Source organism: Amblyomma americanum, chromosome 10 (genome assembly GCF_052857255.1).
Source record: "Amblyomma americanum isolate KBUSLIRL-KWMA chromosome 10, ASM5285725v1, whole genome shotgun sequence".
Taxonomy (NCBI): Eukaryota; Metazoa; Arthropoda; class Arachnida; order Ixodida; family Ixodidae; genus Amblyomma; species Amblyomma americanum.
Genome location: NC_135506.1, coordinates 90,513,375 through 90,528,984, shown reverse-complemented (window position 1 = coordinate 90,528,984; position 15,610 = coordinate 90,513,375). Strand labels below are relative to the sequence as shown.

The window sequence follows — 15,610 nt, the reverse complement described above, 5'->3', positions numbered from 1 at the left end:
GCAGTTCATGATTTGTTCCTTCATGCATGGTGGAACGAATCCAAAAAGTGATTCCCGTAGAGAAGAAAAAGGAACACTAGAGCATGAACAAAGCCTTCAGCACCGAGGATAGGCTATGGATGCACTGTCTTTTAAGCAATCTCAAAACATAATGCTGCTACTTTGGACGACTTTTTTCATTTCGTTATAGGTAATCATGATGGACTTCTTGCCAGCTTAGAAATATTGTGCAGAAGACAGAGAGAGAAGCTTTTTAATTGAAAAACAAAATTTAGCTGGATTTTAAATCCTCTGACTTGCTACTCTACGTGCTTCTATGCATGTCCCTTAGCTGTCATCTGGGCCGCCCGTGCCAGTTTTTAAGCCTGTTTCACGTCCTGTCTCATGGGTGATTCCGTGAACTCTGGCGCTGCGGCAATGATTTACGCACCTTAAGTGGATGCTGTTAATGTTGCACGGCACTGTTATCATCGCTGAACACTTTAGTTTGCATGCCAAACGAATATAAGCTGTTTTAAGCACAAAATCGGCATTGATCGTGATGTGCCGAACTGTGGTTGCAACGGTCAGGTGCTGTTGGGGCGGTACATTGGGATTTAATACATTCAGCTGTCACCATTTAAATTTTTATTTTTCCTCTTGCTCAATGCCTCCCACTCGATTTCATGAGGGTGGATTATATTTATATATATCTAATTTTAATGCTTCAAGCTGGTACTTGTGTGAAACTGCAAACAAGCTCTAGATGCGATTCCGCAACACAGCGGAAATGAGGCAAGTAAAATGGCAGAGTTTGCGATGCACATGATTTATTTTGACGAATGCCAGTGAAGCAAAGCAATCATTAACGATGCTAGCAGTTCTTGACTAGTGACAAAGACGGTAGTGACACAAATTTTAATGAGATATTTACAACAACGGCAGAAAAAGACGCAACACATAACAACTCTGAACTCTAATAAAAGTACTCCTGTACATCTTTAACCACAATCCTACACACATTATCGTCTCATGATAACCCATTACATTGTTCAATAAAAAGGCGGACTACCGCTTATGCCCGCTTTGAGAGTTTGCGAAGGTTTTCGCTTTTGTTGAGCTCATTTTTCTTGAGCTGTTTGCAGTACTGGCGCATTCGCAATCCGACGTAGTAGTGCAACACTTGTGCCGTTATCTCTTTCATGTTCTGGACACAGAAAAGACAGATTGAAGTTTTCTAGCGCACATTCAATGCCTATGTCATACACTTCTTTCTCATCAGCGTGCTTCTGAAATACAGCCCAGACCATTTATAATGTAACCGCTTATAATGTGGGACCGCATTGTATGCGGCTATTTGTGACAACCGCTTCGCTTCCCGTAGAGTTCAATGTATTGGCGTACCGCTTAATATGCGGCAGCGCTTAACCGAAGACCGCGTATAGTGCTGTTTCTGGAAAGCATGGCGGCCGGCGTACCGGTGCGGGCCCGTGGGTACCGGTGGGCGCGAGGAGCGCGCTTCCCAGATTGTGCAAGATAGAGGCAACAGGCGGGGCGGGAGAACGTTGTCAGCGTGGTTCAAGGCAAGGCTGAAGGCAGGAGAGGATAGAAAAAAAAAAAATAGAAGTTGCAAACCAGGCATTTTTCATCTCTCCGATGCACCTCCGTTGGGCACACCGATTGGACAAAACTTGAAAGCACGTGATGGCGCGGCCAGACGAGCATGCTGGAGTGGCAGCGGCGTCTTGTCGGTGTTGTCACGCCTGAGCCCATGAGTGAGATGTGTCATCACAAGTAGCGAAAAGTTGAGAACGTGAGCAAGTCTACCAGCCCCGGTTGTCTTCAGTTCCGACGGCATCTGCTCCTCTGAAAGCCAGGAAACGGCAAGCTCTCGAAACCAAGCAGAGCATTGTGAGGGGAATCGAGAGAGAGAGAAACTTTATTGGTGGAGAGGAATTTGGGGCATGCCGCCGGGTCCCCGCAGGACCCCACTGTACTCAAGTGTTTATGTCCGTAAGGTCCATTACACTGGCACCCAGCCGGTGTCGATTGTCTGCACGGCCGGGTCCTCCGAGCGCAGCAGGGTCTCCCAGGTCTTGAGGTCCTCTAGGCCGCGCGGGGGAGGGTCCGCCGGGCAGAGGGAGAGGATGTGGAGGGAAGAGGCGAATGGTTCTGGGCACAAGGTGCAGGCAGGAGTGGGGAAGGAGGGGTGATAGTGGGCTAGGCTCAGGGGTGAGGGGGTTGTGTGTGGCTGTAGTTTGCGCCAGAGTGTTGCGTGTTTGTTGTCTAGGGAGGGGTGGGGCGGGGGGAAGAGCTGGCGCGAGGCTCTGTAGGCCTGCGTCATCTCGCTGAACGAGTGCATTCGCTCCCTCGCGAATCCCCAATCCGAGGCCACCTGAACCCGGTTTAAATGTCTGCACTCGTGAGGCTTTTGAGAGTGTGGAACCTGTTGTGTTTAGCATTTCTTTTTGTGTGCTTCCAGGGGGTGAAGCCAAAGACAATTATCACTTCCAAGGGTCAAAAGAAGTCATCAAAAGTAAAACAAGCTTTGAAGGATGAAAGTGTGAAGGTAACTTTCAAATTTTCTTTCGATTGTGGGGGCAATTTCAAGACATAGAGGAAGATATCTGTTTGATTCATTTGGGCTTGTTCCTACTGCCAAGTATGTCATAGTCTGATACAACTCAAGAACAGTGCAGCAGATACACTCCAAGAAAAGGCCCTCAAATTGTTGTAGGTATATGGGGCTTTTAGTAGGTGTAAGGCAGTTGACTACAATTTTGATGCCTTCTATTGGAGGGCTTCTTTGAAGAGGCGCTTAGTTTTTTGAGCTGTATCCAATTGCAGTGTCCACATTTGCTGTCAGAGCTATTGACTGCACACTGTAACATACGTATCTTGTGAAATTTTAAACTTTGTTGCACTGTTCAGGTGCATGCGGAACCATTAGGCTTCAAAAACTTGATATACCTGCGAGTTCTGATTTTTGGTATTTTTTTTCATCTGGGAGCATTCAGTGAGATAACAGGCCTATTATGGAGGCTGTCACTAAAGGAGTCTTTTGAAGAGAATAATTGTTCCATTGCAAGCAGTGAATCTTTGTTGCTGAAATTCTTGGTCTTTTTCACGGGGAAAAAGGGGAATATGAATGCAACCGCTTGTCCGCATACTTGTCTGTGCTCTGTAGTGCATAAACGACACCGTCGTTGGCCTCTGGGTTAAGGATAAGTTTTCCTCAAGCACTTCGGGATTGCGCTGCCCTGTTGTTTTGCATCCCAATGGCCACAAGTTGCTGTGCACTTCATTTATTGGTATGCAATTTATGTTCCCTTATCACATGCAATAGGCATGGCGTATTGCTGCTTCTGCCCATCACTGAAGAGTGCCTTTGGCTGTGGACAGAGCACACAGGAAGCGGCAGCCATTGGAATGTGAAACAGTACGGCTGCACACGCTATACGCTCGGAGACGGGTGCAGTGCAGAGCACACTGCTAGAGTGTATTGGGGACTGGACAGCTGCGATGTTCACTACACTCGAACCCTGCTACAATGAACGTCGCTTCAACGAAATTTTCGCTTCAGCAAAATATTTCCAATTCCCCGTCAGCTCGCCGTAGAAAGTAATGGAACAAATTTCTCATCACAACGAACCATTTCTGGGGTGCGTTTCCGCTTCAATGAAATTTTTGCTATGCGAAGCTGGATTTAAAAATCTATCTTACAATAAAACAAGCATTTCGCCGCCTATCTGTGTACTCCCATAGGTCCACGCTTCTTTGTTTCATTAAACTTTCGCAATGGACATGAGCATGGCGACTTTGTCTAGGAAGTGGAAGTTCCTTTCTCTTGAAGAGAAGGCACGAATTATCAGCGCGGCATCCAGCGGCAAGAAAAAGGGAGATGTTGCAGTGGACTTCGGCATCTCGCAGAGCACGCTGTCAACGATCCTGATGATGTTTTGGGACTATGTTGTCCATCCTGACCGCTTCAAACGAAATTTTTCGCGCACCCCGTGAATTTCGTTGTAGCGGGCTTCGACTGCATTCTCTTTTTCTTTGATGGTGTTACCAAGACCATTTATTTGTTGAATTGATGCTGTGCTGTCAAGTGGACCTGAGCAATTTTTTGCAATATGTTAGTACACGCAGTTATTCGGCGCATTTTCTCACACTAGAATAACCTCTTGCTGTATAGCATCCTTCTTCATAGCACTGACAAAATATACGGGTGGCACCAAACACGGTTGCACTAGCAGAATCAGCGTTTATATGCAGCTGGTTTCCCAGATTTTTCCTGTGAAAATGATAAGGCGTAATCCATTTGCATTATTCGATTTCAATTGGTGCACATGGATCATGTCTGTTTTCTTCACAATTGTGCTGGAAGCGTTCCGCATGCATACTTATTTGAAACCACCAGTCAATTTAGTTACTCTCTTTTTTTCTCGAGAATGGCTGCTTTCTTGTGTGTGTGCAGATAGCATGTCATACATGTTGTTGCATTCTGATATACCACTACAGTAGTGTGAAAAAATTTTTTTTTTTTGTGCAGGAACATATAAAACAGCTGCAGCAAAAGAAAAAGGCTGGACGAAAAGGCCACACGGAGAGAACGCCGAAGTCTGTCCTGGACAGGTTTCGGAGCAAGTGATTCAAGAGTTGCAGCACACTTGGAGTTGGGGACAAAAGTCTCTGGACCACATGCTCCGGAAGCGAAGCCGATAGCTCTTGTTATTATCTGCTTCGTTTCCGAAGTATGCGGGCCAGAGACTTTTGTCAGACTGTACGAATAAAATCAACATTATTTATTTACATCACAACTGGAGTTGCAAATTTGTCTTTATCTTTTTTCGCCATACCTTCAATATAAGCTTCTTGCTCACGACGTGCACACCTTCATGTCGTGCATGGTGTTTTCCTGCGAACAGCACATTTTTTTTTTGCATTAGAAAGTATGGATGCACAAGCAAGCTGGGTTTTGCTCAGTGCGAACCTGTGCTACGTGTCCACTCAAATGTGAAAGAAGGGAACAAGTTTTTTTTTGTGTCAACTGACAACGCAATGGTCCGCTATTGTGACCACTCTGCACATTTCTCGTAGGAGTCTCGGAGACAGTTTAAAAGCGCAAAGTACTCCCGACAAGCGCAACTTACGTTAACCGTACTCACTGAGGATTGCGTCTGGTCCATTTCGAAGACTGGCGGTGGCTGCGCATTTCACGCAGGAACGACTTCCACTTCACGAGCTATTTCATGCAAATACTACCCGCATGTTGCACTTGTCAGCCATCACTTACTTGTGGTAGGAGAGGTTTCGCTTCCTAATTATTACTTTTTCTTGGCAGATCTGTAAGCACAGCGCCAGGACATGCAAAGAGCCGGCACTTAGTGCACGCAAACTAGTTCCTCATAGAAAAGTGGGGGCTCTGGCAAGTTTCTCACGGCACGAACATATCCAATGCATGGACAGTGCACTGGCCCAGACATGGGGCTCATCCTGCAATAGCAGACTACAGCAATGAAACATTTCTATTTTGCACAATACAAAAACAGAAGCTTCTAAAGCGTAGTAAGCGCTAACAATTTTTTTGAAAGAATATTGGCTGCATAAAGTGTGTCTTCAATGCAAAAATTATTTTCCACGGTTAGCCATGTTTGGCGGCATGAAGAGAAAGCCCTCTCTAGCCATGATCAAGTTCGGTTATCGTTTGCTTTTATGCTCATTTATTGCAATGTACACTCACCATATTTTATTACAGGACATACTGATTCCAAAACAACGCTTCCTTGCAACATATAATTTGCAAAAATTTGTATTTCTGCAGTCGTATTTTAGGGCCTCCAAAGACCTCCAAAGAAAGCGGTGTAGAATGTGTAGTTCTTGTGCTACACTACACGTGAAAGAAATGCGTTTCACATTGGCAAAAAAAAAAAATGAAGCCATGAAACACTGGCTACACTTGTGTAGCCTGTGTAGGTAAAAAAAATGACCTTAGTACTAAGTACATAGGGGCAGGCAGCACTATGCGGGTTATTTAAGCGTGATAAGATGCCAATATTTATTTTTTGATACTGTCAGCTGTAAGGCTGTTACAGGGTGGATGCATACAACTCGAGAAGTACACACAGCCACTAAACTTCTAAACTGGCTTCAATGTTACCTGCAGGGACGCAAACAACGTGTATTGATTAATGGGTCCCAGTCTGATTATGTTCCTGTATCTTCGGGGGTACCGCAGGGGTCTGTTTTAGGGCCTCTGCTGTTTCTAGTTTATATTAGTGACATTTCTAAATATATGACCTGTAAAATACGTTTATATGCTGACGATTGTGTTATCTACCATGTTATTAACAGTTCTTCAGATTCTTGTCATTTGCAGTGCAACTTGGACCGCATACAGCAATGGTGTTTGAAGTGGCAGATGTTTCTGAACCCAATAAAATGTCAGTTTATTTCTTTCATGCGCAAGCATCACCCTTTCTTGGCTGAATACAAACTAGATTCTACCCGACTTTCTAGAGTTACTCACTATAAATACCTCGGCGTTTACTTTTCGTCTAATCTCACCTGGAATGAGCACGTCGAGCACGTTTCTGCTAAAGCTTATGGCATGCTAAATTTTCTAAAGAAATTTTAAAATGGCACCACTAAAAGTTAAAGAGCTTCTATATTTCACCTATATTCGGCCAATATTGGAGTATGCTTGTGTTGTTTGGCACCCCCCTACTTTAAATTTAACAGACATGCTTGAGCGTATTCAGAACTTTGCCGCTCAGTTTGTCTCAAGTAATTATGATTTTAACAGCAGTGTTACTAACATTAAACTAACGCTGGGATGGGAGCTGTTACGGAAACGCCGTACCAACTCCCGGTTAGAAATGCTGTACAGAATCTTTCACCGAAAAATCAAAATAGATAAAGAAAATTATTTGCTTCCACCGCATTTCAGGTCAAACAGACTTGACCATGGGTGGAAGATTAGAGAAATTAAATGCAAAACTAACACTTATCAAAACGCATTTTTCCCATCTAGCATTCATGACTGGAATCGCCTGCCCCATGAAATTGTTGAGTGCCGTTCCGAGTCTATGTTCCGCGCGTTACTGTCGGATGTATGAGTGCGCAGTTGGCTTTCTTTTGGCTTTTTTTAATCACGCGGTCTTTGTTCTTGTTGGTCCAGCATCATTTGGTCAGTTGGCTTTTTTTTCGTCATGTCTTTTTGTTGTTTCATATTTCATTCATTTTGTACTTGCTGTGTCATGCCTTGTTGTATTTTTTTTTTGTTTTTTTTGGCCTTTTCTTCTGTTATGTATCCTCATCCCCCCTGCAATAATGCCTTCGGGCGCTGCAGGTATTTCCAATAAATAAATAAATAAATTATATGAAATCAGCAATCATCTCGCCAGCAGATAAAGCCACAAGAGCGTCAGATAGGTAAGTGTTCATAATAATACGCTCGGTTTCAGACCACCGAAGATCGGAACCGCAGGTAAAGAACATAATGAATGACAGCAATGGCAAATGGTTTCTATAGGCTTAAATAACGGGAGAGATAAGTTTCAAATTGGTGTAGATTGTCTGCTTGTAAAAGGTCCTGAGGCAAGGAATTCCATTCAGCTATGGTTCTGGGGAAGAAGGAGTATTTAAAGCAATAGTTATCTAAGCGACAGCCTAGCGCGGTATTTCGGTACAGTATACTGTAATTTTGGTCCACAAACTTGGCGGCCGCTATGACGTCGGCGCAAGCCATCCAAAGACTGCATATAAGATGAGAAAGAAAGCTTTGGCAGCGGAAAAGAAGCAAATCGGATTTCCTTCAACTGTCAGCACGCAGAGGCATTTACAGTTCCTCTCGCACAGAATTATATAAGGAATGCTGCCTTTATTTGAATGCACATCATTTTTCAGCAGGGCTAGCACACCTGAAAAAAAAAAAAAAAAGAGAAATAGAGTTCAGGAAATTGTTTCGAGGACAATTAGCAGTTATTCTAAACAAGCACAAGGAGGCATAAGCATAACTCACGCTCAAAAACCACTACAGCTGGTTTCACAAGCCTAAATGAACATGCATCACAAGCTTCACCACTTGGGGAGCTAGTCGTGCCACCAAAAAGGAAAAAAAAAAAGACTGCATATGCACAATAACAACAAAGTTATAGCTGAGTTTATTCACAGAATGTGCAGAGTCTGCATATTTTCTACAGACGCCATAAAAAGCAAGAATCGCAGCTAGTTCCCAAGCAAAGACCAGTCTAACTGACGACTGCAGCAGAAGCATCGCAAAAAAAAAAAAACTTGCACTTGCCAGCGTTTAGACACAAGAGTTCGATCATACTGCAAGTGCTGCTGGCACTTTTTCCAGAATTCCTCAAACATTGCCAAGCACCAGTGCCTGAAAACGGTTTTTGTTTTCAAGTGCTCAAAGTTCTTAAAGGTAGATCATCAAGAATGCCTCTGTAGTAGGATACAACTTAGGAAAGCAGTTGGTAACAATGGGCTATGGCCCACAGCCGCCAATTACAACAGTAAACAAAATCACCTTTCTAATGCCTAACTGTGTGAAACAAGCCAGAGGCATATCAGAATTCTTCCACTTATAATTTAATCTGGTGCTTAGCTTCTTGTTTAGGAACATGAAAGTTTTAACTGATTACTTTTTGTCGTGGACGAATTCTGTGCAGCGGTCTTAAATGTAGGCGGAGCCTCACTGCAGACTCAGGCTGTGTCAGAATACAGTACATGTGCTTCTGTAAAGTTATGTAAAGCTTGTTTTGATTGGTTTTGTCATGCTTTCATGGCCAACCCGCAGGCATGTGTTTTTTTTCTGCTGCCAGCCCGCCTGTAGAATAAGCTCAAGAGTAAATGCATTTCAATATAATTTAGATTATTCATTTTTCCATATTGTTTGCACAGACTACCCTGTGTGCCAATTTTTTTTCGGTTATGGTGAATATGCCTCAGCTCGCAAACCTCACTTCCTTCCGAGACTTGAGCATCAGGAACACCACCACAACAGTCATCCGGCCTTGTGGTGCAGCTGGCCAACTGCTTTGGTCGCACACAAGGCTGTCTGAGAACTTTAGAGAGCAGTGTAAAAGGGACGTCTCTTTACCATCAGCTTAAAAACATGTGATGAATTTTTGATGAAAAAGAATTCAACCTCTTTTTATTTTTCTTACTGTCCACATATTTCAGTGCTCGAACGTAAGCAGGCACAATGGCATTTCACAAGACAGGAAGACAAAGGGCCACACAAAACGTGTATTACGCCAACACAGTAGGCTGCGCCAATCCTCTCTTTGGTCAAAACACCTAACAGAGTATTCCAGAGTACCAAGAAAAATGCTTTCCTCAGTGTGGGGCAGATTCAACACACGTGGGCATGGAAGAATGGAGACCCAGTGCAGTTGTTCTACCTCGCACACTTGTTTTAGCACAGCTGTGAGCCTTGAGGAGAAATTTAAACACAAAGTTTCGCCTCCCGCTGGGAATAATAAGGAATAAGGGAGCCCCCTCAACATGTGTAGATGACCGCTTCACAACGTAACGCATGGGTCAGTGATGAGCTTTTGTTGAGCATTACCAGGGACGCCGTAGTTAAAGAGCTCCGGTTTAATTTAGACAACCCAAGGTTCTTTAACGTCCGCTGACATTGTGCAGCAGGTTGGCGCCTCTTGTGTTTTGCCCCTGTCAAAACTGTGCTGCCGCAACTGGGGTCGAACCCGGGACCTCAGACTCGGTAACCGAGTGCCCCAACTACTGAGCCAACTATGGGTCCTTCATTCGGAATTGCACAATAGGAATTAAATAGTGGACACTGTTCAATGGTTTGTGGATGACTCGTCTGCTCGTATCTCAAAAGAACTTGTCATGCTCCTTTTTACGGTACATCAAAACAGTGTTGCACGTGAAAGTGATGAGCCAGTTGTGGCCTGTGAAGAATTCATTGGATGAGGTGCAGCAAATGGAATTCTCGAGGCATCGCTACAGACTTTTGCTATCGTGCAACTTTCTCGCGTGTCCAAGCTCTTTTCACAAAAAAAAAATGACGTTATATAAAATATTCTTGGAACACCAAACTTTCAACATAGCTTGACGTAGTTTTCCCATTTAGTGTCCCTTTTAATTCAAAGCAGACATTCCGCCAGACTGACGGTATGCTAATCACAGCTAGCCAAATGGATAAAAGTGCAACTATCCATGATGTCTGTAATGCGACCTGTGTGAATAGTGATTTTCCGGTTTGAAGCGAATTCCAAGCAAGCAGTAATTTTCTTAGAATGAATCTCAAGCAAATATTTCCTCGAAGCAAATAATACCTCGCACACAGTTTTGAAAAAGGTTGACCAACACAACAAACATTTTTAAAATCACATATTTTTCTATTTTCTAACATGCAAGGCCATTACATGAAAAAAAAAGAAAGTGCACTGAAAGTTTGTCACACTTGTTGAAGATGAGTCAATGTTTTACAAAAATGGCCACTAGAAATTCGGGGAGCTGAGCTACATCCAGAGCTGACAATTCACGGGGTGTGGGACCTATTTGTGGGACTTCTGACTTCCGGTCTCAATTGTGATTGTGCAGTTGTGCAGATGTTGCTTTTAAGCCATGACTGCATGGACACCTTGCTGGGCATACGCGGCACGCTCCTGTGTGCCCAGCGCCACCCTGCATCAGGTGTTGGAAGGGGCACTAACCTGCATGTGCCTTGTGCTCATGCTGTCACGCTTTGCTAGCGAATTTCACACTGAGACCAGCAGGAGCTACAGTTGGCTCAGACTCATTCCGTGGAAGCAAGGGAGCTGTGTGTTTTCCAAATGATGCACACCGCAGCGCCAGTTCCAGCATGCGTGCAGCTCGAGTAGTGTGGGTGCAGACACCTGGTAAGCAAGGTCTGGGCGTTGCACTCGTGTGCACTTACATCTGCCGCTGGATGCATGTGCAAAATGGCCTCAGCATGTGTGCGGGCACGTGGAGTGTACGTCTAGGACAGTGCGCATGCTACAGTGCCATCCCGGAGGAGCTGCGTTGGGCCGAAACAATGTGAGCCAAGTGTCCCAGAAACATTATTCGCTTGAGACAAATACTTCGAGATTTTGGATACCAAACATTTGCATGGAATCGAATACCTTAATATTCAATCAAATATTCAAAATCATCAAATATTCATGACTTTCGTGCTTGGGCAAAACTTTTCCCCACATATACACACTTGAGGCTAAAACATGTACAAACACTGGAGCACGAACAGTACGTCAGGTGTAAAAGTTGGCACGAGTCGGATAGACTGCAATACATTCAATTTCTGACAATTCGAACTGGAAGGGGAGTGAAAACTTATTCTAATCATGCAGAGTTTGAAATAAGGTGAACCTTTTTAATACACATGATGCTGATGGGGCCAAAGTGCCAGTTGAAATAAACCAGCAGTAATCAGTGAGACTGCACTGTATAAGCAATACGCACATCACTGTTGTGCAACTTATTGTCAACATTCTTAAACAGCTTTAAAACGTTTACATTACAACGGTATAAAAATCATGAAAATTTGCACAAGAAGTATACAAGAGAGACAATAAAGTCAACTCTAATCACACAGAAACACAGTAGGCTAACAAACAAAAAGCCACCTAACACTGGCACACAGCAACAAAAATGAATGTGATGTGACATTAGCAACACACAGGAACCCAAGAAGTTCCTGGCACCAAGATGCATATAAATTCTAGTACCTGCTTTGTTTTGTGTATCAATGATGAGCAGCACCCTTAAATGGTCTCCTCAGAATAAGGCCTCAGTGAAAAGAAGCCAAATTTATAATGGCTGTCTCTTACAACTGAACTATCTAAGCCATTGACAGCCAGGCAATTTAGGCACTAGGAGTTCCATAAATCCCTTGCCCATCACCATCAGGCAGTCCACATCACAAGAAGGGATCTGACGAGTCCAGCTCATACTTGGTCCCGCGATATGCAATCTTCTTGAATAAGCAGCATTTGTTTGCAGCTGTGTTAGTTCGTAGCACTGCTCGATGGTTCCAAAATGTGCGGCTACCTCGAGAACGATGCACTAGGTCCATCCGCAAGCTCCGTGAAAGAGGGCTGCTCATCCTCCGTCATCAGACTATCCTCGTCGTTTGGTGTGCAATCCGGCGAGTCCACCTCGTAATGGAGCACCTCTTCATCAGAAAGGTGCGACTGTCCCTGCACAAACTTGGCGAACCGCACGGGGTCTCTGAGGCGTGTCACCACCTGCCACGTCTTGCAGTCGGGGCTGCTGCAGTACTCCCGCAGGGATTCCAGTGCCCTGCGTGTCTCGATGTCGCCCTGCAGGATGTACTCCTCCTCCGTCAGCAGTGTCACCTTGGGTCGGCACACCCGAGTCCGCCACCAGGTCCGCAGCTTGGCCTTCCACAGAGGCGGAAAGTTGTAGGCCGTCAACATGACGAGCACAGCGGCACCTGTTGCTTCGCGCATTTCGGAGGACGTGACCACTCCGGCCAGTGCCACCAGCTGCAGGGACCACTGGATCAAGTTTAGCGTCCGTGGGTTTGTCGGCGGACCGACACGATAGCAGATGGCAAAGCTCAAGAGTGCTGTGAACGCAATGTAGCCAGCTAGAACGCTCTTGTATTCGGCCAGCACCTGCATTGGCGGCAGGAGAGAACAGGTTTAATGCTTTGTTCTGTCCCAAGGGCACAGAGTGAACAATGGCAAATATCACAGTGGATAACTACAAACTGAATCCCACCACCTGGTTCTCAACTGCATGCTCTAAAATCTTGGCACGACGATATTTTTGCATTTTTCTGCCATCAAAATATGTATGCTGCAAATGGGCACAAAAGCTTGTGATTTCAGGTATCACGGTACATTGCCGTAGCCAATGAAACTCCTCCGAGAGTAACAGATTGAGCGGACAAGATTAGAGGTATGGGCGGCTCATTACAATATATATATGAAGGAAGCAAACAGTCATTGACTGCTGGCTGCCTTCCCTGTGGGTAACAGTAACAGAGATGGACAGATGGAAGCCAGTTTTAACTTCCATCCAAATGAACAGTAGTCCAGCCTTCTAACTGCCCGTTAGCTGAATGACCGCATGAAATTCAGTACAGCCTATTAAAGGACACCTAATTTCTGGCTGTGCGTTTTCTATTATGCGTAAGGCATTATTATACATGAATTACCACATGATATTCTGCTTTATAATTTATAATCGAGCTTCTTTCTCATGCTGTTTCGGTTTCAACAGTCGAACAAATACTGCGATGTCTTTCTTAAGTGTGCTTATAGGTCACACGAGACACGAATAACTGCGATATAATTGCTGCCTCGTCGTTTTAATTCACTACAATGTAAAAGCCAGCCTGCGTCAATAGCTGGAATGACAACAAATGTGCAAGCAGTGATTACATTGCAGTTTTTTCATGACCCACATGACCTATAAGAACACTTTTTATGTTGCAGTCATCGTTTGGCTGTCGAAACACAGTTTTTCATGACTCACATGACCAATAAGCACACTTTGGTGTTGCAGTCATCGTTTGGCTGTTGAAACCGAAACAGCATGACAGAAAAATTCGATTATGAATCACTTCGTGGTCGTCAGTGGATACCATGTGGGGATTCATGCATAGTAGTGTATTCTGCATCATTGTAGCGCATTGATGAATGAGAATGCAGTACCTGTATTTTGTAATATCTAATTGAAAACAACAATTCCATGTTACAAACACTAAGGATGGCAATAAAGAAGTGAACAGCTTTGGCTAGTCCAAGCTGGACAGCCAGTGCTGGACGTGTCTACCGTTTGGACTGGCTTTCAACACGCCTCCTTTGACAAGACATCTAGAGGCCCGTGTACTGTGGGATGTCAGTGCGCGTTAAAGGGACCCAGGTGGTCGAAATTTGCGGAGCCCTTCACTACGGCGTCTCTCATGGCCCGAGTTGCTTTGCCCCATAAACATCTTCAGAGGAGGTCCTGGTTGGTGGGCCGATCGAGCGCCTGTGGCCGTTATTCCAATCGTTTGGGGGCACTGTGACTGTAACGAGTCGTGCTTCCAATATTTCCAACATCTACGGGCAGGCGGTCGGCCCGGCTTGAACCTGTATCGTACTTACAAGGATGGTGCACGAAAAAGAAACGCAACTAAGCAACACAACATCACATAAGTGCGTATTACAAATAAAGGCTGCATTCGTGCAACCACAACCTCCGCCCGTCACGTTTCCGAAGCCGTGCCTACTACAGCGCGGGCTGCTCCAGCACAGACTCGTTCCGGCGCGTTCGCAGGCCGGATGCCCCCATACGCACCTGGTAGACATTGGACCAGAGCAGCTGCAGCAGGTAGAGCACCAGGGACCACCCGAAGAAGATGACCGAGTAGCCGGCGGCGCGCCGGGGCAGCAGGCGGCTCACGACGAACACGGCGATGAGCAGGGAGGCGAGCACGCCCACGGAGACGCCGCACGTGTAGAAGACGAGCGCGTTGCGGCACAGCGCCGGCACGCCGAAAAAGAGCACTGCCGAGGCGGCGAACTGCAGGACGCGCCAGTAGTTGGCCTGGCGCACCACCAGCTCGAAGCGGTAGTCGTCCTCGGACACGAGCCCGAAGCAGTGCGGCCGGAACGCCGACAGCGAGATGGTCGACTGCCTCCACGGCAGCAGCGGCACCCAACTCGCCAGATGAGCGCTGAACTGCGCGCGCACCGATGCCTCGTCGGGCCCCTCGAAGAGCTTGAAGCGCTCGGGTACGTGCTTGAACTCGACGTAGATGGACTTGAAGATCGCCAGGTTGCGGACGGGATCGCCAGGGTAGCAGTAGATGATCATCTCGTCCCTCCGGCCGCGGGGCATGACGTAGAGGTGGCCCTCGTGTAACGTTGTCGCCGAACTCGAGCGACCGTCGTCGAGCAGGTCCGGTGCATCGGACGCGGCATGTCCGAAGGAGACTTCGGCGAACATGACGAGGAGTACGGCGGCTAGCGGCTGAAGCGAGGTCGACATGGCGGTTTCAGGGCCTGGTAGTCAGCTGCAGGACCGTTCCGCCGTTCCAGTAGCGACGGAAGAGCTATCGGTCCCCGTAGAAGTGCGTGCCGTAATCCTGCTTCGAGCTAAGCCACGCAACGCCGGCACGCCGCTTTGTTGACACACACATTTTGAAAGAGCCTGGTTATTATAGCTAGGTCAGCTACCCTGTCAACGTTTGAATGCAGCCTATGCAGTGGCTATTTTGAGGTCAGAAAAAGTGAGGAAAACAAGGAAAATGACGACAAGAAGCTTTGGGCAGAGTTTTGGTTTCGGTTTTAGTAAGGCAACTGACGCCTTCGTGTGGATATAAGCCCGTGGCAGATTTTCAGCGAAGAATATGCGCGAGAAGGGACTTGGATGACTTTAAAACGAGTAATAGCTTCCTTCTACACTAATATCGCATGTAGATGGATTTTAGAGTATTGAGGGTGACATTTTATGACCTGTTCAAACTCGTAAAAAGGAATATATTGAAGCGGCCCTACGTCTATACGCGCTCGCTCGAAACAGATACCCGGATCAAATAAATTAATTTTTTCCCTTAATACATTCATGTTAAACGGTCCACCACTAGGCCTGTCATCGCGTCTATATA

The 15,610-nt window shown here is 45.7% G+C and overlaps 2 protein-coding genes across 2 annotated transcripts in view; one reads left to right on the top strand and one right to left on the bottom strand.

Moving 5' to 3' along the window:
• LOC144106556 (WD repeat-containing protein 46) overlaps window positions 1–4,793 on the top strand; it is a 45,973-nt gene extending 41,180 nt beyond the window's left edge. Inside the window, exons 14-15 of the mRNA XM_077639402.1 lie at window positions 2,462–2,548; window positions 4,532–4,793. Coding sequence (XP_077495528.1) covers window positions 2,462–2,548; window positions 4,532–4,630 — 186 coding nt within the window. The 3' untranslated portion in view covers window positions 4,631–4,793. The remainder of the gene's footprint in view (window positions 1–2,461; window positions 2,549–4,531) is intronic.
• A 4,316-nt stretch (window positions 4,794–9,109) lies between these two features.
• On the bottom strand, window positions 9,110–15,225 carry LOC144107826 (nuclear envelope integral membrane protein-like). Its single transcript, XM_077641034.1, has 2 exons — window positions 14,299–15,225; window positions 9,110–12,626 (listed from the first exon to the last, which is right to left on the bottom strand). The coding sequence occupies exons 1-2, from the start codon at window positions 14,989–14,991 to the stop codon at window positions 12,033–12,035; spliced, it is 1,287 nt and encodes a 428-aa protein (XP_077497160.1). The 5' UTR covers window positions 14,992–15,225; the 3' UTR covers window positions 9,110–12,032.
• Between the last annotated feature and the right edge of the window lie 385 nt (window positions 15,226–15,610).